Below are 27,828 nucleotides of genomic sequence, written 5' to 3'. Positions count from 1 at the left end.
TGAATGAAATCAATGATGCTTCAAATGGAAGTAGGCTAGTCAACAAGGCATGTGCTCTATTTTTTCCTACAAGGATGACCTGTAACCTAGAAATAGAAATGTTAGTCCAAATAGTGAACATGGTGACCTACCAGCAAGCTTTGTTGTCCATTTAAATAACAAACAACTTGTTTATATAATATTAGTTTCAGGACTTACAGTTTTGTTACTTCTTGAAATATTCTCATCCCTATAGAACTAGATCATTTATTTATTTATTTATAATACGTTGCATGGTTTCTAACTACAATTAATTAGGTGAGCAGATGATTCAATGCTGTCTAGAAAATCAAAATCCCAAAGTCATTTTGGAAGTTAATTCTATCACACCATTAGATATCTTTCAACCTCTTAAGAAGTTTAATCATCTCAACATCCAACTGTTTGATTTAAGAGAAATAAACACAAAGCTTAGACTTCATGGTCTTGCTTAAATGTAATTATCATCTCAACAATGTCTATATATCAGTATTAATGCAGATGTTCATTGTAGTCAATCCATTAGAATTTGCAACCAGGGTTAGTCAAGATTATATTACAAAGTCTCCATTTGCATCCCATGTATATTAACTTTATTTCAGGTAACTCATATTTACTCACATTCTTTATACACAACATATGGTAAATTTTTTATTGGTTCATATAATTTTTCAAATCGATCAATTATTCCTCCTTGTATTATTTTTAGATTGGTCGAAAATTTTTTTTTTCTACAATATGGACAAGCCATCATCACTTATACATTCACTAAATACCTAATCATGTTTTAAGAGAGTTAAATCTTTAATCTCTGATATGCGAAATAAACTCATTACTATCGGGTTATTGCGCTGGTGGTGCATGGTCATATTTTCATTTTTATTCATCTAATCTAGAATCAATGTTACTTCGCTCTAGAATCTATATACTAAATTAAGTTTTGGTCTTTACTTTGAGAGTCCTAGATCTAGGGTTTCTGCCTGGTGATAACCAGATTAGTATTGTCTTTACGAAATGTCTTTAGAAAATTCTGGTTGAGATTTTTGTTAATGTTTTAGTGGAATCATTGTCTTTCGTAAATTTCTTTTAATTGTTCCGAGGGCTCAAGATGTGCTTTTGAGGTGAGATAGATGAAAATGAGTGGAAATTTATTGAGAGAGAAGGGAAAAGAAAAGAAATTTTTAGTGATTCATCTTTTTCTCATGTGATTTTCTATTTAATTTATTAATGATGTAAGCAACTCTTTGTTATATTATTTATTTTCCCTGTTGGTATCAATCTGAAGACTTTCATAGTAGACTATCTTCTGAAAAAATAAAGTGTCACTCCGGTTGTGATTGAACGTTTTTAGCATGGTACAGTGATTTGGAGGTCCTTAATTTTTGTATGTTTATAAGATAATTATCTTGTAAGCATCAATGAGCAGTATCATTGGGTTAGCAGCTGTTGTGAAAATCATTCATTTATTAGCCCTTTGAAGTCTGTATCAACATTGTAAAGCCAGCAGTTGTTGTTTTCTAAAGACAAACAAGTACTAATATAACTTATGAAAATTTTGTGTATCTTATTCATGGTTTGTCAATATAAAAACTGGCAATTAGACAACAAGCTCTATACACTCTGAATGATAATTCAAAACACAACATTCTGTTTCTTTATTTCATATCTGCAGATTTCTGTTCTGCAGATTCCAGTTCTGCAGTTTTCAGATCTGTAGATTTATGTTTCTTTAATTCACATGGGATTTGATAGTAATACTTTTCATTGAGATCATAATATGAGTATAAAGTAACATCTCTATACAATCACATCCAAAAAGACAGTTACCATATATTATAGTCCTGGTTTCTCTGCAGATGAAGTTGTTAAATATGTTTCCATTAATGTCTATATTGAACAGATGGATCTAAATTGACATCTCTAGACTTTAGTGCAGTTAGGAGTGTGTGCATTATTGCAAATCATTGGCTAGTTTTATTATTTTTAGTTGTGTATCATATCAGATTGTGAACTTCCATTAATTTCATGTTTGAAGATTCAATGGCTACCAATAATTTACAGTTTGGAAAGGATTTTTTATTCTTTAATACCAATTAAACTCAAGTGAAGAAATGTAATGCTTCTGAAATATAATTGAAAGAGAAGACAATTGATATGCAATATTATTATTCATTGTGTTTCTATTGGATAATGTGCAATACTAACTAAACCATTTGCAGTTGGATTTGTGAATGCAATGCAAATTTACTATGTATAATCTTCCATGTATAATCTTCCAAATACAAGTAGGTCTTGTGAATTTTGTAACATGTCTTTGTTTATATGATGCAGATAAGAGAAAATATGCCGAAATTAAAATTGAACAAAATGAAAATGGTCGTGTCAGAACCTGCTCCAACTAATGCTCCAAATAATGGTAGTGGGTGTGACGATGGTGTGGGTGCTAGAATGAGCAACACCAACAACTCCAATTCAGCAGCCCCAATTGGTTCTACTAGATCCGCTCCATCACTTCATGTTACTCCTAATTGCTCGATCCCATCATCTTCAGCTGATTCAAATCACAATGAACAAGTGCCAAACCAAAATAATAGTACCAGATTAGAGAACGTGCCCGCAGTTAGTGAAGCAGAAAATTTAAATGCAGATTCGTTTCGTATCTTGAAACTTAATCATAATTTATTATATTTGTGGTCATATTCTTATGTTATACTAATATGTAGTTGATAGAAATGGACAACAAAAGAAAAGAGGCCGAACTACTTTGAAAGACTTGTGGTCATTACCACCAGAAGAGAGGATTATGGTGAGTGCAAATCATCTGGGACAACCAATTGGGCCGGAAGCACAACTACTGGCTGGATTTCTCGGCATGCTTGCTCGAACCGGTCAACAAATTGGCATCCATTATGAGAGTTGGCATAAAGTGCCAAAAACATTGAAGGATAAATTGTTCAAATTTATTGAGGTAAACCCACATAATTGAATTGTTCAAATGTTATTTCTATAAATATAAAAACATCAAGTTACATTGATAAACAAAATTGTTTATAATGTCTTCAACTAGTTACGATTTGTTCTTGAGATTTCAAAAGAGTATGTGCCCAAGTCTCTGGGGAAGAAATGGAGAGATTACAAGCATGATTTGAAAAAGCGTCATTTCAAACGAGAAGATGGTTTGCAAGTGAACAAAGATAAACATCCAAATGCAACCATTAGATGGCAATGGGAACAATTAGTCGATTATTGGTATTCAAACAAAGGAGAGGTATGAGTATGTATTTTACCTATTTTACTAAAATTATCATGTCTTTCTTATTTCTAAGTTACTATACATGTCATTATGTAGGATTCAGAAAAACTTGGGGTTGCTAGCAGAAAACAACAAAAATATACTCATACCTCTGGATCAAAGAGCTTTGCTAGAAAGGAAAAGGAAATGGTAAGTAAATATATATTAAGAATTAAATTGTTAGTGTGAGTGAAAAATGATGTTTTTTTTTTACTTTCATTTGTATTTTAATGATGTCTTCAAGTTTATCTCTTGATGTTTGTGATTCAAACAATTTTTTTGTTTAAACACTTGTAGGAGGTTCACAATGGAAGAAAAGTAGGACGCCTCGAATTTTTTAAAGCAACACATACCAAAAAGGATGGTTCTCACATGAATGTGGAAACTGAACAAATTATGGTAATAATTATGTCTTAAGTATTCCTTCTTTCGTAATTTGGTGTGAAATATATGATTACCTTAAAATATTTTTTTTTCATTATATATAGGTTAAAGCAAATGAGAAGTTAGCTGAATGTGAAACAATAGATGAGGATATGCAAACTGTTGAAACCGAAATTCTGACACAAGTTATTGGAAAAGAACGATGTGGGCGAGTACGAGGGCTTGGATTGGGTCCAACACTCAAAACTTGTTATGGGGGTACGACTAGCAGAACTTCTGCCTCAAGCGCCCAATCAAGTGAGTTTGTTGAGCGGTTTAATCAAATGGAACAACAAATGCAACAATTGAAAGAGGAGCGAGAGCATGAACGTGCACAACGTGAGGAAGAACGTGCACAAGAATGTGCTCGATATAATGCTTTTCTTGGGTTTTTACAAACTCGATTTCCGGGAGTTACTATCCCTGGAGTTGACCCAGCTGGCTCAACTTCTCAATCACAGGTACGTATTTCGAAAGTGGCAATGTTTCAATTATTGTATCTATTTGTTTTAATTTAAAAAACATCGTGGAATCTTTTCTTATAATTTTTTTTTTAATTGCAGAACCAGCCTTCTGGAGATGAGTAATGGCATTCATCAAGTGTTGATGGATTTTTATTTATCTTTGTTTTCCTTTGTATTATTTGGAGGCCGGAAGACAAGAATCACAAACCTAATTATGTACTAATTAATATTGATCTCTTTTGTAACTTCTAATTGGTTTGAAATTTTTAAATATCAACTATTGTGTTTTGGTGCGTAGATAACAATGTGACTATTCTTATCTTGAATGCTCATTACATGTCTTTGTAGTACCATTGTTTTTGTAAAAATGCGCATAAATAAAAGTGCAGAAACGAAGAAACTGTATTCAAAATAAATTTAGCGGTGTTTCCAATATAAACGCCGGGAAACACATCATTTTACTGGCGTTTATTCAAGAAAACGCCGTTATATAGTGGCGTTTTATATATAAACGCCAGTAAAAAGCTTTAACATTATTTAGAAGATGGAAATATTACTGGCGTTTATCCTTTAAACACCGGTAATATTGTGCCATTTCTGAAATAAACAGATCCAAATAGCGCCGTTTATACAAATGAACGCCACTAAATTAGTGGCGTTTGCATTAAAAACGCCAATATATTTGTGGCGTTTCAAATAAAACGCCAGTATATTACTGGCGTTTATTTACTTAAACGCCGCTATTTTACATTTTCTAAAATTTACAGACCACACTTTTGCACGGCGTTCCCACTTATAAACGCCGCTATAATAGCGGCGTTTATATTGGTAAACGCCACTAATTTGATGCGCATATATTTATACTTTCCTTACAAATTTGCCGGTGTTTTGTAAAAAACGCCGCTAATATTACGCCGTTTTATTACCTAAACGCCGCTAAAATAACGACGTTCTCTTCGGTGGCACTACTCACGGCGTTTATTATAAATGCCGTTCATGAAATTAGCGGCGTTTATAAACGCCGCTAAAAGCCGATAAAAATGCCGCTGAAAGCCCCATATGGTGTAGTGGTTAAAGCTTCAAATATAGAGTTTTGGGTTGGAGATGACCTTACAGATGACATAAGTGATGATATTTAATGCACCACGTATTCCCCATTCCACAAAACCAATTTAATATATATAATATACACTAATTTTAAAATTTAAATTTCTAATTTAAAATATTGGTATCTGCTTCAACGACTTCACACAAGCTATATGAACAGTTAAGCTCAAGTAGTGAATATTAGGGTAAATATCTTGAGTGGGTACTATACTATGGCCAAATTTTACTTTGAGCATCAAACTTCAATTTGTATCATTTCAGTTATCCAACTTCAATTTAATTTCACTAGATGGGTACCAAGAGGTTTCGACATTGCTGTTAGAATTGCCTTGTCAGTAGTAATTGACGTCGTCATCAACTGATGCATACATGCCACATCATCAATAATGTCTATGTTGGCACCTATTATGTACAAGAAGAGGACATCATTGAATTGCATAATAGGTGACCACATTGACATCGTTGATGATGTTGTATGTATGCGTCAGTAGATAATGCCATGAATTGCTGCTGACAAAGCAATTTTGGCAGCATCACCATCAAATTCCTCTCAAAAACCTCTTCGTATCCATTCAATGAAACTAAATTGAAGCTGGATAACTGAAATGATACAAATTGAAGTTTAGTACTCAAAGTGAGAATTGACCATAGTACAGTACCCACTCAAAATATTTACCCTGAATACTATATCATGCAAAGATGAACCAATAACCTAAAATATTTTAGACTATGTTTAATTGGTTATGTGGCATTCTAGGATTCCGGCCATACATCTGAAATTTATTTTTGTTAATAAATTTATAGATGAAAAGGAATGCACACATCCCTCTATATATATATATATATATAGGGATACTGATGGTATTTTGAAAGTTACATAGTATTTTGAAACATGTTTTTTTTTATTATATATACCAAAAGCAAAGCCTAGAAAGTTACATAGTATTTTGAAACATGTCTTTTTTATTATATATATATATATATAATATAAATAATATATTATATATATATATTATCTATTTATTTGGGCCGGATCGGGCTGGGTTAAAATTTATTTGAGCCCAACTCGACTCTTTAGACCAATTTTCTAAGCCTGGATATTACATTTTTTGGGCTGGGCTCGGGCCAGCCCATGTGTCACCATCTATGTCCACCCCTACTCACCCCAAGCCGACATGGTGCCAATATTTTGGTTGGACTCAAAGGCTAAATATAGCCAATATGGCATTACGGAAGGTCAATGAGAAGGATGACCCATGGTTTTCTCTAAATCCAATTATGGATAATAATGAAATAGATAAAATGATTAAACTAGAAAAAATAAAATTTTAATTTGTGAAGATTCTAAGGAGTTTTCTATGAATTCTTTATTTTCTTATAGATTTACCGAATCTTGTGTTAACTTTATGATCTTTATAGCCATGAGTGGCTAAATGCCTTCTTGGTGTTTGGATTTGATGAACTTTGCGTTGTATTTTTGTGAGAATAGAAAAAATAATTTTGATATCAATTAGGAAAAGAGTACAAGGGTATATATAGAGAAATATTAGGGTTTTGTGGCATGGGCCCAATACGGCCCATTAGCCAATCTAAACTCTAACACTCCCCCTCAAGCTGGAGCATATATATCGAACATGCCTAGCTTGTTACATAGATTACTAAAGACTTTAACACTTAAACCCTTCATGAAAATATCCACCAATTGCTCAGATGACTGGGTGTGTGGCGTAGAGATGACTCCCTTTAATATCGTATCACGAACAGAGTGACAATGAACCACCACATGCTTGGTACGCTCATGGAATGTTGGATTGTTTGCAATGAAGATGGTGACCTGATTATCACATGACATCTACATAGGTATCATGATGAGAAATCCTAACTCAGATAAAAGTGATTGCAACCAAACCATCTCACAAGATATCTGTGCCATTGATCTGTACTCTGCTTTGGCACTCGATCTTGAAACCACATTCTGCTTCTTACGTCACCAAGTAACAAAGTTTCCACCAACATATGTACAAAACCCCGATGTACACTTTCGGTCTCCTCTATCGCCAGCATAACCCGAGTCAGAATAGGTTGCAATGTCCAAGTGACCATAATTCTTATAGAGAAGACCTTTACCGGGAGCTCCTTTAACATATGTAAGCACCCTCAGAGCACCCTGCCAATGAACTTCTCGTGGCTCATGCATAAACTGACTCAAGAGTCCAATGACGTAAGATATATCAGGAGAAGCAACTGTTAGATAAACGAGCTTGCCAATCAAACTTCTATATTGACCTAGATCTTTGAGAGATGGGGAAGATGTCTCCCATAAGGGTAGTGACTGCTCAATAGGTATACTCTCTGGTTTACAACCCAATAAACCAGTCTCCTCAAGTAAGCCCAACACATACTTCCACTGTGAGAGGGTCATCTTTCCTTTGGCATATGCAAACTCAATACTAAAGAAGTATCTGGGTCGTCCCATGTTTCGTGTAACGCAATGCCTCATTAAATGCTCATTAGTTCTCTGAATGCCCTAATGATCGCTACCCGTCACAAGATGTCATCGACATATACCGCAAGTACAACACATCCAGATAAAGTGTTCTTATTGAACACAGAGTGATCCATATTGCACCTATGAAAACCATCTGCAACTGCAATTGCACCAAACTTTTCAAACCATGCACTAGGACTCTGTTTTAGACCATAGATCGCTTTCTTGAGCTGGCAAACTAGATTCTCCCCCTGAGCGACATACACCAGAGGTTGCTCCTTTAAAACTGTCTCAACTAAGTCTTTATAGAGAAAGGTATTCTTTACATCGAGTTGACAGGGTACCCATGATCGATTCATAGCTACCAACAGTAGAATGCTAATGGAATTCAGATGAGCAATAGGTGAAAAAGCCTCAGCATAATCAATGCCATAAGTTTGAATAAAACCACGGGCCACCAACCGGGCTTTGTAGCGATCAACTATAGCATCACTTTGTGCTTGACAGAGAAGACCCATCGGCAAGTGACGATGCTAGAATCAGCAGGGCGAGGTACGAGCTCCTATGTACCACGAGATCTCGAGGCTTCCATTTCCTCATCCATTGTCTTCTGCCATTGTGGAAGAAGACATGCATCCTGGTAGTTCCTAGGGATTAACTCAGCAAACAAGGAAAGAGCAAAGGTGCGGAAGGACGGGTGAAGATTATCATAAGAAACAAAAAGTGAGATGGGATGTTTGGTACAAGAATGAATACCTTTGCGAAAGGCAATGGAAAGATCAAGAAATGGGCCTGCATCATCCGGGGAGACGATCAGAGGGGGCGGATCTGGCGGTGGTACATGTTGGTGTCGATGATAAACCTGTCTAAAATGACCATCATCTGGATCTACTAGAGGAGGCGTCACACAAGGCACAGGCACAGGCACAGGTGCAATAACCTAAATAGGAATAGGAAGAACAATATCAGACGAAGTAGTCAACAAATTCTGAGAACCCGAGTCAAAAAAAAAGGATTGAGACTCAAAAAACATGACATCCATAGACACATAGTACTTCCGACTAGTTGGGTGGTATAAATGATATCCACGTTGTGTGCGGGAATATCCAACAAAGACACATTTAAGTACACGCGGGCACAACTTATTCAAAGCAGGAGTTAAATCCTGAACAAAACCAACACAACTGAAAACACGAGGAGACAAGCGAAACAACTAGATATCAGGTAGAAGACGACGTAGAGGGACCTCTCCCCCTAAGGATACAGAAAGCATACGATTAATAAGATATACTACACTTAAGATAGCATCATACCACAAATACTTTGGGACATTATGCTCCATTAAGAGAGTGCGTGCAACATCTAAGATGTGATGATGCTTTCTTTCAATGACCCCATTCTACTAAGAGGTGTGTGGACATGTGGTTTGATGAATAATCCCAAAGGACGCACATAAAGAATTTACAGCAGAAGATACAAATTCTAAAGTATTATCAGTACAAAGACATTTGAGAACAATGGAAAACTGTTTTTGTACTTCCAAAATAAATGTTTTAAGGACATCAACAATAGAAAGACAGTCTTTTAACAAATATACCCATGACACTCGGGAAAAATCATCAACAAACACAACATAATAATGATGACCGGAAATAAAAGCGACTTTAGAAGGTCTCCAAACATCACAGTGAACTAGATCAAATGACGATCGACTAGACACTAGAGTATAACATTTAAAGGTAGCACGATGATGCTTACCCAACTGACACGACTCACATTGAAATGGCTCGACCCGAATCCAAGGCAAAGCCTACTGAAGACAACTAAGAGAAGAATGACCCAATCTACAGTGCCATATGAGTGATGACTCGGTGTCAAAAATAGAAGCTACCAAACCACAAGAAATATCATCACACACCAATGTATACACTCCGTCACCACGATTACGCCCTAAACCAATCCTCTTCCCCATCTATAGATCCTAAAAAGTGCAGTGAAAAGGGAAAAAAAGTAATACTACAATTCAACTGTTTAGTAATCGTAGAAACAGATAGCAAGTTGACAGGAAATTCAGGTACAAAAATAACATCAGTTAGTTTCAGCTAAGAGGAAGTCTGTACAACTACTTCTCTTGATACTAAGCAAGATCGTTCATCAGCAATTACCACAGAACGAAAAACAGATGGAGAAAGATTTTGAAAAAAACATTTTATACCTGTCATGTAAGAAGAGTCCCCGGAGTCAATAATCCAGGAACTGTCCCTGGAAGCAAAAAAGACATTACCTGAGGAAACAGAAGAAGAGACTATGGCATGAGAAACTGTGCCCTGTAGCTACTAGAACCACGCAAAGTCAGCCTGAGAGATAGTAACTAACTGTTCAGCACCAGAAGTAGGTGATGGATCGGCCAAGTCTGTACTAGTATTGACCATTACCGGATGACCATGCTTATCCCAACAGCGATTCTCAATGTGGCCCGTCCGTCGACAAAAGGCGCACACAAACCTACCTCGAGAATCGCCACAGTCGGCTCCTCGACTACCATGAAAGAAGCCTTTACTACGCCCACAAGACGAAGACATGATGACAAAGAGACAAATCCTTCAGCAACGAGAGAAGGGCATCATTGGTGAGGGTTGAGGAACATCATCAGGTTCCCGTAGAACAATGAAAAGGTAAGAGATAAGCAGGGGCTAGTGGTAGAGATGGTGGCGCCGGGTTGAAGGCTAGGGTTTGGAGTAGCGGCGGCGGGCAATGACGGCTAGGGTTTTGGATGGCCGCTAGGTTCTAACCCAGCGCTCTAGTACCATGTGAGAAAAGGAAAAATAATTTTGATATCAATCAAGAAAATAGAGTACAAGGGTATATATAGAGAAATATTCGGGTTTTGTGGTATGGGCACAATACATCCCATTAACCAATCTAAACTCTAACAATTTTGATTCTTAATTTCTTTTTCAATGATTTAATCTTCATTGATATTGATGATTTGATCATGTCTATGCTAATTCAATGGATTTAGTTAGCCAAAGCCCGAGTTCATGGACATGAATCTAGTTAGCAAAAGCTTGGATTTATTCGATTTTATATTTAGTTAGTGTACATGTTAGATCTCCCATGTTTAAAAAAGATTAAAAGAAGCTCAACCAAAATAATAGGTGACATAATTTCTCCATATTAGGGTGACCTAATAGAAGGGTTCACAAAACTTAATGCAATCATAGAGGACATGTTTAAAACACTTGCTTTTTCTAGGATTAGGTGCTAGTTGCTTATATATATGGCTAGCATAAGATAAAAACCTCCACAGTCCAATAAATAACTAATGGAATTAAATCAACATTCTTTCATGAAATTAGCCTTTAAACCCAATGGAATTAAGTATCTAAGCACCACCTTATTGATATAGATTCTTTGATTAACTTATCCTCATTGTTTGAGTTTGTTGGCATTTATTTTCATTAGTTCTTGAATTCAGTTTTATTTCTCATTGGTTCCAGGCTAGATAACAAAAGACAAGTTAGTGTCTAGTATTTCTATCCTCAGGAGATCGACTTTTCTATTCAAGCACACTTTATTACTTGTACGACTATTGCACTTACAAGCATGCACGTTTTCAATAGCATGCATCATTCCTCAACCTATTGGGCGAGGTAACTAGGGCCATTCAAACTTATCAATTAAAAAGGATCTACCATTTGTTCCATTAAGCACTTTGTTTGTATAGAAGATCAGTATTTGCATACCCTATTCCTCTTTTAACAAAATTGAGCTAATTGTATACTCTAAAGTAGCTAAATACAATTGCAATAAATCTTTGAACTTTGGCTTAGTTACCAATAGCAAGGAGCTTAAATGTCATTTTCAACTGTTGGAAGGCCACTTGTACTCCACATTCCAATCTACTATTTTCTAGAGTGCTTAAAAGAAAGGAAAAAATATGAACCATCATAGGCTTCCAAGGCAACCAGCCTTACTATCGTTGGAGAACTCATTTCTGATATTGTATTAATATTCTCAAAGCTTGCTTTAATTCCAATTTGGGTCACCATAAACCTAGTAGCTTCCCTAATCTCACTCCAAAGGCATGCTTGCTCGGGGTTCAAACACATATTAAATTTTTAGAAGACCAGAAAGGTTTCTTCAAAATCAATCACATATTCTGATGCTTTTTCTCTTTTCATGAGTATATCATCTATGTATGGTTCAATGTTCCTCAAAATTACTTCGCTGAAGATCTTATTGACTAATCTCTAGACATTCTTCAACCCAAATGTCATACATTTTTAGCAATAAGTCCCCTTATTGGTAATGAAAAGAGGATTTCCCCTCATTTGACTTTGCCATTTGGATTTATTTGTATCTTAAGAAGCCATTCAACAAGTTCAATAGCTTATGCACTGTAGTGGACTCTACCAATTTATCAATTATTCTAAATAGAAAACTATCTTTGTAATTAGCCTTCTTTAAGTATATCAAATATATGCATCACATCCACTTCACAAGGCCTTCTTAACTAAAACAACTTTGGCCAGCTAGTCAAGGTATTAGACTTCTCCATGCCAGCCTTCAGTAAATTTTCTATCTCTTTATTAATTACCGATTACCTTTTGGTGGCGAAATGACATCTTTTCTCTTGAAACATGCTTGTGCGGTAGATCAGCATTCAGGTGATGTTCTTTAACCTTATGGCTTACTCCTAGGAGAACGTCAAGGGTCTAAAAAAAAAAATCTGTGTTGGCTTAAAGAAAACATATGATACTCCCTCTATTATCATCTTCTAGCTTTGTCTTAATATAAACAACTTTGTTTAGTTGCTTTTACTCAATAAAATTGTAACTATCTCTTTTACTAGAGTTGTCTTCATTGTAGGTTTTGTTTGACCTTGTTCCCAATTTTTGAAAGATAAGGTTTCTTGTTTCTTACCTTTGAGCAATGCCATGTAGCATTACTGAACAGTGGGCTAGTTTCTTCAAAGTCTCCACACACTTGCTTTATTTTTAAACTTTAGCAAAAGATGGTACGTGGAGACCACAACCCCCAAGGCATTTAAAGTCGGCGTACCAATGATAGTGTTATAAATGAAGGGCATTTGACTACATGAACAGTTACCATTATTGTAGCCTACTTGTGCAAAGCTCCTACTATCAACAAAAAGTTGATTATGTCCTCGGGTAATAGGCTTACTTGGTGAAATGGTACTTTATAAGGCGAACTCTCTCTACTCCTAGGTCCATCTACTCATGCAAGTCCCAAAATAGGACATTAGCCAAGCTATTACTATGTCTAAGGACTCTCTGCACCTCAAAGTAAATATTGATAGACTGGTGTATTATTATGTGGGAGGTGAACTCCTTCCAAATCATTTTTTTTAAAAAAAATCTATATAATGATTTGGTTGTGTCTTCTTATTTAAGAGACTCGACTAAGTGTTTATCTTGGCATATTGGTTTTACGTTGAAATCATTTTTCTCTCACTAACATGATATACTACTTTATAGTGGATCACCTTATGTGTTGGTCAATTTTTTTTAATAATATCGACATGTCCTTCGTTGGATCTTACTTTACATATTAACTGAGGTAGACTCCTCATATTATTCGTTTGTCTTATCCCTCAAAATCTCACACTCTTTTGTGTCATAGTTATTCTCATGATGAAAATGATGGTACTTTTAAGGATTCCTCTGAATGTCAAAGATTTCATCCTGGAGGGCCATTTCAAGATCTGATGATCTTGTATTTGCATAAGTATCTCTCCTTGACTCATATTCAAAGGCATATAACCATAGAACTTGGTCTTTCAAGATCTGCTGATCTTGTATTTGCATAAGTGTCTCTCCTTGACTCATATTTAAAGGCATATAACCATAGAACTTGGTCAGGGTGTTTTTCCACCCTTGATCCTCGACCTTGGTATTAATCTACTTGAAGCATTTTTGTGGTTCTTAATTATATTTCTTATATTTCCTTGGCCTTCCTTACCATAAATAATCTTTCCTAGAAACTTGAATCTCATCAACATTTATACATTTCTCAGGTTAGGTTAAAAGCTTCATAAGATCCTTCAATTGTCTCTTGAACAAGGAACACTAGAAGGATGATCATCAAAGTCTGACCATCAAGTTTGCCACAGAAAACATCTTATTTGATTCAAAATTTCAAGTGTCTTGAGATTGAAATGGTATATAAGACTTTAGACTCTCCCTTTGATGAGCTTCATGAATGAGTTAAAAGAGGCAAGTACACGTATTGATCAAATAATAGTGTCATGATGCGCTCTCCGCAAGTGTACGGGTCGCAAGCAAGTAGTAAAGTGGTACCCTGTGAGGGGTAAGGTTGTCGAACCACAGGGACTAGAACTCAAAGTACTCATTTTACCTCTGATCTCTAGTGAATGAAAGATTGAGTTGGTTATAAACAAGAACAAGGAAAGAATTAAAAAGAATGGATGGGAAGAATGGGCAGACTAGGGTTGAGTATTCGACAATAAGATAGCAATGCCCTGAGGTGATCCCTATAAGTCATAGCATGTTGAATTGCCTCTAGTGCCTACCACGTACATCCTAAGGTTCAAGTGTGTGCTCAAAAGCAATATTGCATCTATGGTTATCAAATACACCAAGGTCTGCTAGGGTAACTGTGCATCTCATACATATCAAGTTTTGCAATCACAATTAGCAATCACAACTATGGTCATCCATACACCAAGTTTTACCAAAGCATCTGTGCACATCAAACACATCAAGTTATGCAACACAAGATTTAACACTAGAATATAAAGAACTCAGTAGACACTAAAAACAATTAGTCAAAGCATACAAAATATTGTATTTCAACACCTCGGGGCACTGTGGACGGTTAGCCTTTTATGGATGAGTACAACAAGGAAGAAACAAATGAAAATCTAGAGAAAGAAGACATGATTCTCCCTTTTCTAGACAAGATGATTTTCCTTGGTGCTAACCCCACTTCTCTTGTGCTTCCAACCAGCCCTTAATCTCCCTAGATGGTGTGGTGAAGCCTGATCTTCAATCTCATCCAAGTCCTCCCGGTGGAGAAAAGAATCCCCCAACAAAGATGATCTCAAAACCCTAGAAGTCTGTAGTTATATGGAAATTTTCGTGCTCGACACGGTCTGTGCATGGTCATGCTATGACCGTGTCCTAGATGAGGATTCTAAGTGATTCGGGCCAGAATTATTCAGGGGAATGGGGCACGATCGTGTCCTGCTCGTGTCCTGCATGCACATGGTCGTGAGAAGGGCTTCCAGATCTTGCTGCCCTTGTTTAGAAAAAGTCGTCTTCAGGCTGAGTTTTTCAAGGGAACGCCCATGGTCGTGTGGAGACCGTGTCAAGCCTGATTGCATGATCATGCTTGAATTCTTTCTCGTTTTCCTCCAGGCTGGGATATTCAGGGGGGACAGCGCATGGTCGTGCACTGCTCGTGTCATTCTTGAAACTTAGCACAATTCTGATTCTTCTTCTCAATTACTACCCGAATTCACTCCATGTTGCTTTGAGCCTTTGATTTCTACACATGAAGCAAAAAAGACTACTTTAATACAAGTAAATGAGTGCGAAGAGGGTGAGTGAATACAATATGAAATGCACTCATCATGTCACTACAAGAAAGACTACTTATAGCGGTGGAAAATCCACTACTATAGGTCTAGTTTTGGCTTCAATACCGCTATAGGTGCAAGTACCAAATTAGCCTTTAAAACCTTGGTCACTATATTTCTTTTACAACAAATGTACACTTTCGCCGCTATCACATACGCTATGATTGGGGTTGCGCAATGTACTATAGTAGTGGAAAATTTATGCCGCTATATAGTTTTTGGGCATCCTATAGTTGTGTAAAAATCCGCAGCTATAGTGCTCACCACTCACTACTTCCACCTCTGCTATATTTTCCTGAATCTTGCATAGGATACTTTAATATCTAATCAAATCACATATATAAGCAAATATATATGTATATATATATATATATGAGACAACATCAAAGACCATATTAATAATTCACTTCATTAATCTCATGCCATATAAGTTACATTAATTAGAAACTAAAGCTCATTTTTTTTTAATCAATGAAGAATCCTTATCCAGTTCATTGAACACATTTTGTACATCAATTCAATTTCTAAATAAAGCATCCTACTACATAGAATACCAGTAATATCAACTAAAATTGGATGAACTTTTTACAAAAATTGCATTGCAGTTTGGAGAAACCATTTCTGATGTTGGGTGAGCGAGCATCAGTGAAAACCTGGAGTAGAGCTTCAATGAAAACCTGTAGCACAAGAGCTTCAGTGAAATTATCCCTCAGTGTTCCTCTTCCAGTTCTTCAAGATAATTTTAGACATCTTGTGGCGTGAAAGCTTCAACAAATCAATAAAGCATCACGTCGAACAACAAAATCAACTCACATCTAATAATGTGAAAAATCTATTATGTTCACATAACATAACCTCCAAAATTTGCATGCATATAATAATGTGAACAGTAAATAACGTTGGCACATAATCCATGGAACACCAATGCCTAGAGATTGAGCCATTATATCACACCATTGAATGTAATTCTCTCTAGTAGCTCCATATAGAGATCGAGTGCTTCCATACTCATTCTCAATCTATTAGTTAATCATAAAATTAGTTTAAAACATAATGTTAATTATTTTATTAACACTATAATTAATTATGACTTAATATACAACCTTGAAGGGTATGTTATCAGTTCTCATTTCCATCCTTCGGATTTGCATAACCAACTAGGAATCCACTGAAAGAAAAGGAAAAAAAAGGCTTAATAAATATTATATAAATTAAGTTACATGTAATTAGTGCTTAATTAATCTAAAAAGGCTAATTAAGGGATTGTTTGGCATTGTTACCAATTCTTGTTATTTATTTTCAATTTCATGTTTTTAAAACAAAACTAACAAAAAAATGTTGGGCACATTGTTTTTATTTTCAAAAATTTTGGAAACAATCTGCATGTTTCAAAAAAACAGGAAACAACATTTTTATATTTTGGTATAATTCTCTAAATAATCCCTCTACTTTTTCAAACATACCCTTTTAGTCTTTTGCTTCAAACTGTAACCTTTTGGTCCCTCTATTAGTTTCAAGTGAGCTATGCTAGTCCTCCTTAGGGGTTAGGGTTTACGTTTTATGGGGACTGAGTTCGCTTACTTAAACATAGTAGGGGACTAAAAAATTATAATTTGAAGTAACGGACTAAAATGGTAAGTTTGAAAAAAGTAGAGAGACTATTTAGGGAACTATACCTTGTATTTTTAACTTTTTTTTTAAACATTTTCAAAACTCCTCCCACCATGAAACCTCTCCTCTTCTACTCCTCTAGTTTTCTCTCTCTCTCTCTCTCTCTCTCTCTCTCTCTCTCTCTCTCTCTCTCACCCGTTTTAATTTTTAATTTTTGAAAAATATCAATTTTTTGACAAATTAATAACAATAGTCTAAAAAATATTTATAAAAATTATTTCCCATTGATATTTTACAAATTAGTTTATATAGTTTAAAAATTTATATTTTTAGAAAGTATTTGTGAAAATTATTGTTTGATCATTGATTTTTATAAACTACGATATAACATATAATATATATATATATACATATGAAAAAATATTTGTAAAAATGTATTAATTAAGCTATTGACTTTTTACTTCATCTCCAAAAAAATATTGTGAAGTCTCTATATTACCCTCCTCCCTTTTTATTTTTTAAAAAATTGGATACGCCCAATTTGAATATATATATATGTATATACACATTGTTTTTTAGGAAAACCCCTAAAATCTGTTTTAATTTTTCGAGTCAGCAAACTCTACATCTTCCTTCTAGTTTTGCTATTTATAGCAGATAAGCAACAACAAATTCTTATGTTAAAGATCAAATTGGAACCAAATTATTGGAGATTATCAACATATATAAATTTTTTAGTTTCAAATGGTGCAAATTTTACGAAATATTTTTTTACCCATACAATACCAGTCTATATTATTAATTTTATTTAATAATACAATCAAGTAAACTAATATGAAAAATAAACTTTTATATAAAGAAATATATAAAAAAATATAAATTTGGGAAAAAGGATGAAAAATTGTCATAATAATTTTCTGCTAACCGAATGTATTTTTATTTTAAGTTTTTTAAAATACACAATAGTTAGTGTATCAAAACATGCTTTTGTTTTAAAAAAATTGACAACAAAAACAGGCAAAAACAAAACAAAAGGCGAAACAAAAACAAAAACAAAAACAATGCCAAACGACCCCTAAATTACCCATAATTCCACTCTGCACAAACATAAGGACTAATGCGTAGAATAATCCAGCATTTTGCAAATCCTTGAGAAATCTAACCAAGTCTAGATTGTCTTCAAAGTTATACTACAAAAATGAAATAGTCATCAATATATTATTGATTTAAAAAATTAATTAAATAGCAATTAAGTACTAATTATTTACCTGACGTTTAGTAGGCTCATGAGTGTTCCAGAAAACATAAGTTTCAATTGCATCTAAACCTCCTTCTTTTGCCTTTTTGATTAGTTTTGGGCACATCTAAGCATTTAACTCACTGAAATAAATAAAATATTCAAAAATGATCTTATAAATTACAAAGCTTCAATACTATATAAATTTTATTAAGAAAACAAATATAATTCATGGTTCTAAACTTAATTGTAATTTTAGATTTGATATATGATCTCACAAAAGCATATATGCGATAAAGCATTAAAATCAAAAACATAAAAGAACGATGTCTATTCACGGAATAAACAGGAAAGAAAATCAAATATGTATAGAGAAAATTGTAATGCGAAACACACACATACACATAAAGAGAAAATAAAAAGGGAGAGAAGTTTTATATAGTATAGGAAAAGCAAATTTTCTTTCCCCAACTAAGTACTGTCTTGGATCATTCCATTACCTTTGTTATAAACCACTAGTGTTATGAACCTATGATGCAATTGAGAAACAAAAAACATTCATAATGACAAGTAATAATTACGTGAAGAAAGAAAAAAACCCTACCAATGAGTAATAAGAAGAACAAGATTCAACAATGTGTAAAGTTAAGCCAAGTCTTTGGCAAAGATCAAGCCATATTAGAAGGTGCTAAAACTCTAGCTAATGCTGTTGAAGAAATTGAATTTGAGGAAGCTACGACAATTATTTAGCTTCCTGAGGGAGCAAATTTTTATAACTTTTAATTTGACATGAATTCAATGAACGGAGAAGGAAATGCAAATGTACCCTAGAGCCCAACTCACACAACCAATGTAGATGCCAATAATAAAAACACTATCACAACTAATTCACAACCAGGTCCATCACATGTTGCACCTACTATGAAAAGAAAGCATAGAAGCTCCTTCAGCCAAGATCGTGGCTTTGATGAGTTCACAAACACTATTAGCTTAATTAGGACATGGATGGAAAGTTCATGAGAATATATTTCAAGGCATGCTAATTGCTTCCAATTTCTCGTCAATGAGGAAGATGCAATTAAGGGTTTTGTTGGTACTTAAGATTGAAGGCCTATCCCAAGGGGAAAGGATCAGAGTTGGTGGACTAATTGTGGCTGACAGTAATATAGTGTCATATTTCTTCTCACTGCCTAATGAATGCAAAAAAGAATATGTTGATTGGGTTTTGGAGGGTTGTCAATAGAGTTAAAACTTTTTATAGATTAGATTGTTAATGTATTCATGGGAATATTAACTTTTGAACTGAAACTTTATGTTGGTTGATTATGAATGGATTTATAAGCTATTCTTGGACATGGATTGAAAGTTAAAGTTTTTTGTATTAATTCATGCCATTTCTTTTTCATTTGTTCTTGGTGCATCTTTTGTTTGTCATGCTTACTATATGTTGTTCAGTGTTTTTTCTTATATTTATTTGTTGAACATCTGTACATGCAAAGGTTAGTAGAACTAGTAACCATTTAAATCCTTTGTAGAAACTTCATAAATGTTTGACAGAGATTATTGCAAAGAGTTATTGCCAAGAAAATATTGCTTAATTAGAGGATTGAGTAACAATTGACAAATCCCCTACAATAGCTTCAATTTGAACTAAAAATTTTCATTGTTTTATTGGATACTGATAGTGGAGTTCACATCATTATGAGGATGAGTAACAAGTGGCAACAGACATTATATTCCGCAAGTTCTCCATAAGAAAATAAGGGTTTTCTATTATGGTTGCACTATAAAATTTCTTCCTTTCCTTAATATGAAGACATATATATGTGACTTTGTAATTTAAACATTTATATATACACACTTATTTAAAAAAATTTCATCTAATGACATGGTTGATTTCAGGTCATTGTGTTTCATGTTTCATTTCTTTAGTTATATAACTGTATAGTGCATTCACTTAATCAAATATGTAATGTGTGACTTTATTGAAATAATTTTGATTGATTTTTTTATTTTTAAATTTATTACAAGGGGTTTTGCTATATTAATTTAAATATATACATATATGTAATATGTTATATAGGCTATATGTGTGTGATTTAAATAAGTAGATTTTTTTAAGGTTGAAGAGTATTTTGGGAATTTTTGCACATTACCAAATTAATTATCATAACCAACCAAACATGGTAATGAACTATTCCTGTTAATATGCGTTTCCAACCAAATATGGTTATATCAAATTGCTACAACATTCCCAATCATATAACAATCATACCGTTATTACCAAGGTAATCTCATTATGCGGTAATAACTTATTACATCAGACCAAATGAGCCTTTAGTGATCAGGGCAAGGGCAGGACACTACAAGAATTAAGATTTTTAGTGACAACGTTTTTGTGTCACCTGATTATTTTGCAACAAATATTAGGTTTTTTGTGTTAAAAAAGGTAACAGACACTATTGTTTAACTTAATTGTGATAACTTATATTTTTGTCACTATTATAGTGAGATAATTGTGACAATTTAGTATATGTCACAATTAAATTGTCACTATTAATATATTAACAGTGGCAAAAACATTTTTGTGTAAAATGCTCGTTACTAAAAGCATACAAAATTTTATGTCAAAATTTCTTGATGAGAATGATGTGTAATTGTGACAAAAAATATTATCGTCACTATAATTTTTTATTTATTGTGACGAAAGTGTTCTCCTTCACTCAATATATATTTTTATTACAACAATTTTGTTACAAAAAAATAACCATTTAGTGCCCTACTAAATATTGCCACAAAAATTAAATTTCTTAACCATGTTATTGAGTTTTATATTCTAAAAAAGTTAATTGATACAATAGTTTGAATTAGTTGTCACATCTAATTATTTTGTCACTATTACAATTTCAATTGTGACAATTTAGTATACATCACAATTATACATCTTATCTTTTGTGTCGATAATTTTGGATACAAAAAAAATTGAAATATGTAGTTGTAAAATTATATTGTTAATAAAATTATGTATGGATTTTTTAAGTAATTATAGATAAAATTTAAAAGATTTTTAAAATTAAAATTTAACATGATTTTATCAAAAAAAATTATTATTTATAAATACTTCAAAATAACCTATTAGATACTAAAAGATTTTGTTCTATTAAGCCAAAATATTAACCTATTAAAACATTTAAAAGTAACAATGCTCAAATACTAAATCTTCATCATCGCATTGGTGTAGCCCCGTATCTACAGTGAAGAGAAGCATATTCTATATATATATATACATATATATATATATATATATATACATATTCATCAATAATTTACCAAATAAACAACTATTTTTCACATAAAAATACCAAAAGTAACGAAAAAAATTTTAAAAACCAGTAAAAATATAGGTCTGCTTTCTCCAATCTAGTTTTAATATACCAAATAAATTATGTTTGTACTTCAAGAATTACAACATTATGATTTCCTTTTTCTATAACTATTAATCATTTTATCATAAATATGAAGTTCTTTATGATAAAAAAAATAATTAACACTATTGTTTAAGTTAATTGTAATGATTTTTTGTTACTAAAACTATTATAATTGTGATGATTTATGATCTCTCACAATTGCGTTGTCACTATTAATATATTTATAGTATAATAAATAATATTTTCATTTATTGTGACCAAAGTGTTTTTCACCACTAGTCATTTTATTTTTTTGTGATCATATTTCTTGTCACAAAAAAATTCAACTATTAATGTCTACTAAATATTGTCACAAAAAACCCTAAAATATGTTTAACATATTTACAGATCAAATTCGATATGTGTGTGTCTATATATATATATAATTTTTTTAAAAGAAAAACTATTTAAATTTTAAAAATATTTGTAAAAATATTTGATAAAAATAAATGTAAAAAAATATTCTCCAAATTTATTGTTTTGTAAGTTGTTATTATTTAACCAATCCCCAAAATTGATATATTAAGGGATAGAAAACAAGCTTTTAATTTAGATTATATCTAGGATTTATAATATTAGAGAAAAAATTAAAAATTTAAAATTAAATAGAGATTTACCAAATCCCACAAAACAAAATCTATATAATGTAATTTTTTAAAAAATTAAACTTTGAAAAAGATATATATTCTCAATGAACTTAACATATAAAAAGGGTGAAGCATGGAGTAATCATGTGTTTATGGAGATCGATGGCAACAGTTCGGCTTCATTTGATTCGCAGAATTAAAGTGACTAACTAGCTGTTGATGTGAAGGTACATATTATTGATGATCACAAGATTTGCTTATTTTTTTGTTCTTAAATTCTTTAACTTAGTTTATGCAATGAATAAGAGATAATTATTTTTTTTTGCTTTATTTTTTTAATCTTCAAAGTTAGATTTATTGAATTTTTCAATGGTGATTGTTTATTAGGGCCTGTTTGGATGCAAAATAAAAAAATATGGCATAATTTTATTATGCAGGAAGTGCAAGTGATTATTACAGAAATTATGACATATTTTATTCCTACATAATGGGTGTTTGGGTAACAAAATAAAAAAATATTACAAAAATTATTACATATTTTTTTCTTATATAATGAGTGCTTGTTTTGCATAATAAATAATTATTACATAATAAATATAACCATTGGATTATAACCGTTGGTAATTAAACTTTGAAAAATAGCCGTTGTAAATATAGCCGTTGTAAATATAGTCGTTATAATTATAGCCGTTATAATTATAGCCGTTATCATTTTTCCCTATTTATACACAACATGATTCCTTTGCATTATGCACATAACTGAAAAAAAAAATCAGTGTTGTAACCATTGTTTCACCATGGATTCCTTACATCTTTGGAGGAAAAGAAATGAAGAAGATGATCTAATCATGCTCAACAATTGGTCAAGAGAATGTCCAGCACCTTCCAGAAATGTAGAACATCACACATCCATTCTTACAGGTGATGCATATGTACAAGAAATTCTTCAAGGTCATGAGGAACGTTGCAAAAGAGAATTTCGTATGGAGCCTTATATATTTCAAGCACTGGTTGATCGTCTAAGAGAAAACTCCCTCCTCTGCAACTCAAAACGGACAACAGTCGAGGAGCAACTAGCAATGTTCATGTACACTCTAGCTCATAATGCTAGTAACCGTGATGTGCAAGAGCGATTTCAACATTCTGCAGAAACGGTTATTCGATATTTTAGTAAAGTACTTAAAGCTGTTACTCGACTTTCTCGTGAATATATAGAACCTCCATCAACACTGACATCACCGGTTATTCAGAATACCCGAAAATTTTTCCCATATTTCAAGGTAGGCAAATCTATATATTATGAAGTTTATTGTGAACTTTTTTCCGTCTTTATAAATGTTTATATGTTTGTTTATTTTTTAGGATTGTGTTGGTGCTATTGATGGAACACATATTCCAATCACGATTTCTTTGGATAAGCAAGATCCTTACAGAAACAGGAAGCAAACGTTATCACAGAATGTTATGGTTGCATGTGATTTTGATCTTCGTTTTGTATATGTACGAGCTGGTTGGGAAGGTTCTGCTTCCGACGCTAGGATTCTCCAACGTTCGATTGAACAAGGTTTTGAAGTCCCACGGGGTAAATATTATCTAGTAGACGCAGGATATGCTAATACCCCGAATTTTATTGCTCCATATAGAGGTGTCCGTTACCATTTTGCAGGAGCAAGGTCGAGCGCAAACTAGACCGAGCAATTATAAAGAACTATTTAATTTGCGACATGCGTCATTACGGAATCATGTTGAGCGCATTATCGGCATTTTTGAAGATGAGGTTCCCAATCCTTAAAGTAGCAACTTTCCACCCAATAGACTCTCAAACTGATATAGTGGTTGCTGCTTGTATGTTGCATAACTTCATCCGTATACATAATGGTACAGATGTTGTTGAGGATTTCGATAATGAAGCCGAAGAAACAATTGTTCCTAATGGAGATGAGTCATACGGAGAGGATGTTGAAACCATGAACTTTGAGCGAACTGCAGGTGCTCGTAAAAGAGATGAAATAGCAATGCAAATATGGAATGATTATTGTAGCTACCGCCGAGCTTGATCATAGGTGTGGTTTTCATAAAATTGTTTATTATCTATTGTATCGCAAAGCACTTTTAGATGAATGAATCTTGTGTCTTGTTCGAAACCATTGCCTATAATGAAATAGCATTATAGAGTATATTACAAGACAAAAGGATACTTATTAACAAATTCACGCCAAACAAAAAAAAAACCTACAATCAATATTACACATAATGAAAAGATCTCCATAACAACTTTCACAAGTTCAAGATTACAAGTTCATAATCAAAACAAGTTCATGGGAAAAAAATTGTGCTTATGAAAACATTCAAGTTCAGGATAACAAGTTCATAATCATCTTCTACTCAATTTTAGAGAACATCATTTTGAGCCATGGCACTTTATGATCTTCTTGAAGACATAAGAAGAGTTCACGATAACTCTTATCTTTAATGAAAATTTGGGTAGCTTTGAACATTTCTTCTTCAGTGAAAATGCCACTCATTTCATTAAACACCTTCATGCAATCTTCTATTGTGTGTTTTTCCACTACTTGAGTGCCCTTGAGAACTTCAAGATATTCTTTGCTCTCGCGCTCTCTAAATGCAATGTATTTATCCATATTGAATGATGTTTCTTGTGGCTTTTTCCCTTTTCGTTCCCTTTTTCTTTCCTAGTGTCCATCTTGATCTCTTAGTCCCCGTAGAATTTCATTGCTTGAACTTTGAGTGTGAGGATTCCGTGGTTGAGAACTAGGCGGTTCCACTTGCATGATATCATCATCCTCAGTCTCGTGTGTAGGTGATTGTTGCCTTGAATCGTTTGGAGTAAAGACACTTGGAGTTGGGGTGTGCACTCGGGTGATTGGGAGATATCTTCATAATCTTCTATACCACGAGATCGTTTGCCTTCACGATACCTCCCTACATTTTTACACATATAAGTTGTTAGTGAAGTACAAGTTTATAAATGTAAAAATATTAAAAAAATATGCTTACCCTCATAAACCTCCCTGCAATGCCATAAAATAAGGAAACGGTCTAGTATGCCACTTCCTTGCATCTCTATTCCTCTGTTTGATTTTTCAAATCGGATGGTTGTAATTAATGAAACAAGTCATTATGTATGTACATACCTCTAGTAGTGGTACCCAGACATCATCAGGAGCGGACACAATATGTCTTTCATAATCCCATCCGAACCCACTTAATTCAGAAAACCCTTTTTAGAAGCTTGTATGTTTTTCAAGTCTTGCTCTAATGCTTTGACTTGGCTTGTGGTGATGCTTGGATTGGAAAAACTTGGTTATCATGTCAAGTACCATCTTGTTCCATGCCTCTTTTGTCCATCCATTTTTGTGAGCGAGTAGCTAGGAGTATTATACTCACCCAATAACTTTACTAGGTAAGCCTTGTGCATTTCATTCCACTTTGCCCTAGCTTCATGTCTTCCTTCACTTACCACACCTTCAATTGCCATACCTTCACTTGCCATAAGCATTGTAAAATATAATGGTTCATACTCAGATTTTTGGTAGAAACCGTCACACATATAATTGAATTTGTATTACATTTTTGGGAAGAATTTTGGGTGGTCCATGTATGTTAGCGTAAAATGAAATATATTTTGAAAATTACAAAACCGCTATTTAAAAAACGAAAAAGAAAAAGAAAAATTTAAGGGAAGCAACATATATGTAATAGGATATATGTGTGTGTATATTGGCTTTTAACTACCAGATATCACACATATTATCTGACTAGATAGGCAATATATCATCAGATAACTTTGAATCATTCTAATGAAGGCAATATATCATCGGATATCACACGTGCAACTTAATTAAAATAGTTTTTAATGAAGGTAAGCTCAAGAACCAAAGCAAGCGGAGAAAGCGTTAGTACACCAATGATACGAGTGTATCATAACTTCTATCGCTTTAAATTCTCTACAAATCCTCTACCTCATCCTCATCGTTGAGATCATCACTCTTATGTATAGCTTTAAGTATATCTCTCACAATCAGTATTATTCTAAAAGTTTTTTAACCTTAATAACATTGATCACACTCACACTAATACATAATGAATGTTATGGAAAGCAAAAATCCTCAAGTTTATTATCATCTTAGTAGCATTGATCATACTCTCATTTTTACACAATAAATGATTTTTAAAAAAATGGAAGGTGAAGAGATAGCAAAGCGGGAATACAAAATGTGAAGACTAGGTAGCTGCATAGAGTAAAATTGCCCTGACACACAAATGATTTGAGAAGTTCTAGATGTAAGCAAAATATTTAGGCCATACAAAAATAACAAAATGCATTTACACAATTAAATCCCTGGTCCACATTACTACCAACTTCACAGCCATAAGATTTTTTCTAAATTTAAAAGTAGAAAGCAAGTTCTCCTTCACAAAAATAAATAACTAAGAATCATGTCCAGAGACTACCCTGATTATCCTAACTAATCATCTCTTATATTCATAGCTTCATTGCAACAAAAAAAATCATAGAAATTTTTGTTTTGATTTTAAATGAACCCAATGACTAGTTAAAACTATCCTACAAACCACACAGTGGTCTAGCTTCCCACTTTTAATTCAATGTTCTGTTGAACTAATTAAATGTGTTTGAGACTGACTAGGTAATTGACTCTTGAAAAAGATCCACAAACATACTATAAGGAATAAAGCAGGGAAAAACTGTACAGGAAGTATGAAATATGAACAATCTGCCTATTTCTGAATGTATGGTTCTGAAGATAAAGTACTTAACCGACCTTTAAAACTATATATATTACTCGTTCCCAATCTACCCAAACTCTTATCACTCTTCAACGTTTGAGATAGATGGAGGACATACCAAGTTCCAAGAGGCAGCGCGAGGACTCCGAGGAGTCGCCGGAAGTGAAACGGCTGTGTGATGACCTCTTTCTTGATATGCTTGATGATGATGTCGACGCCGGCGATAGGGATCCGAGGGTACAGGATTTGGCCTCTGTGATGAAGAGTTTAGAGGAGGAAATCGGGTTGCCGGCGCTAGCGCCGGCAGTGGAGGAAGCGCAGCCGGATCTTGGGTTTCTTCTTGGGGCGTCGGATGATGAGTTAGGGTTGCCGCCGGCGCCGGTTTCGTCGGAGGAGGATGGAGAGGATGTGGATGTGGTTACTGGTGGTTTGGAGGCGGAGGGTGGTGGTTATGGAGACCAGATCTGGGTGTTTGATGATGAGAGGGGTCACGACTTTTGATCTTCGTTTTTGAGAAGAAAGGAGCTCGTGCGAAGGAGAGAGGGCGGCTGAGAGGGGTCACGACTTTCATAAGAAAAAAATATTCCAGTTCCACTGGAATATTTTTTTCTGGCAGAATCCCCACATTATGCCATATTTTTGGGGTGTAAATTAAGCACCCAAACGACCATTATGCCGTAAATCCATGAAAATATTTTTTTCTGCCATAATGTACGGATTATGTAGGATTTTTGGCCTAT

The 27,828-nt window shown here is 33.8% G+C and overlaps 3 protein-coding genes across 3 annotated transcripts; 2 read left to right on the top strand and 1 right to left on the bottom strand.

Annotated features, from left to right (window-relative positions):
• Positions 1 to 2,391: 2,391 nt before the first annotated feature.
• On the top strand, positions 2,392 to 3,292 carry LOC120276105. Its single transcript, XM_039282839.1, has 3 exons — positions 2,392 to 2,674; positions 2,742 to 2,986; positions 3,086 to 3,292. Exons 1-3 carry the CDS (start codon positions 2,392 to 2,394, stop codon positions 3,290 to 3,292), a joined length of 735 nt encoding a protein of 244 aa, XP_039138773.1.
• A 3,999-nt stretch (positions 3,293 to 7,291) lies between these two features.
• LOC120276104 (uncharacterized mitochondrial protein AtMg00810-like) lies at positions 7,292 to 7,780 on the bottom strand. Its single transcript, XM_039282838.1, has one exon. It carries the CDS (start codon positions 7,778 to 7,780, stop codon positions 7,292 to 7,294), a length of 489 nt encoding a protein of 162 aa, XP_039138772.1.
• Positions 7,781 to 27,193: 19,413 nt separating this feature from the next.
• On the top strand, positions 27,194 to 27,589 carry LOC120276103. The gene has a single exon (XM_039282836.1). It carries the CDS (start codon positions 27,194 to 27,196, stop codon positions 27,587 to 27,589), a length of 396 nt encoding a protein of 131 aa, XP_039138770.1.
• The last annotated feature ends 239 nt before the right edge of the window (positions 27,590 to 27,828 follow it).

The sequence above is a fragment of the Dioscorea cayenensis genome, chromosome 14 (assembly GCF_009730915.1).
Source record: "Dioscorea cayenensis subsp. rotundata cultivar TDr96_F1 chromosome 14, TDr96_F1_v2_PseudoChromosome.rev07_lg8_w22 25.fasta, whole genome shotgun sequence".
Lineage (NCBI taxonomy): Eukaryota > Viridiplantae > Streptophyta > Magnoliopsida > Dioscoreales > Dioscoreaceae > Dioscorea > Dioscorea cayenensis.
The sequence above is the reverse complement of the archived record's forward strand: the minus strand, read 5'-3'. Positions and strand labels throughout refer to the sequence as shown.

Bases quoted from the DNA above. Each gene is read 5' to 3' on its own strand.
- LOC120276105 (XM_039282839.1), top strand. From the start codon at position 2,392: ATGGTCGTGTCAGAACCTGCTCCAACTAATGCTCCAAATAATGGTAGT. The intron at 2,675-2,741 runs GTATCTTGAAAC...ACTAATATGTAG, and splicing joins TTTAAATGCAGATTCGTTTC to TTGATAGAAATGGACAACAA. The intron at 2,987-3,085 runs GTAAACCCACAT...GTCTTCAACTAG, and splicing joins AATTGTTCAAATTTATTGAG to TTACGATTTGTTCTTGAGAT.
- LOC120276104 (XM_039282838.1), bottom strand. From the start codon at position 7,780: ATGGGACGACCCAGATACTTCTTTAGTATTGAGTTTGCATATGCCAAA.
- LOC120276103 (XM_039282836.1), top strand. From the start codon at position 27,194: ATGGAGGACATACCAAGTTCCAAGAGGCAGCGCGAGGACTCCGAGGAG.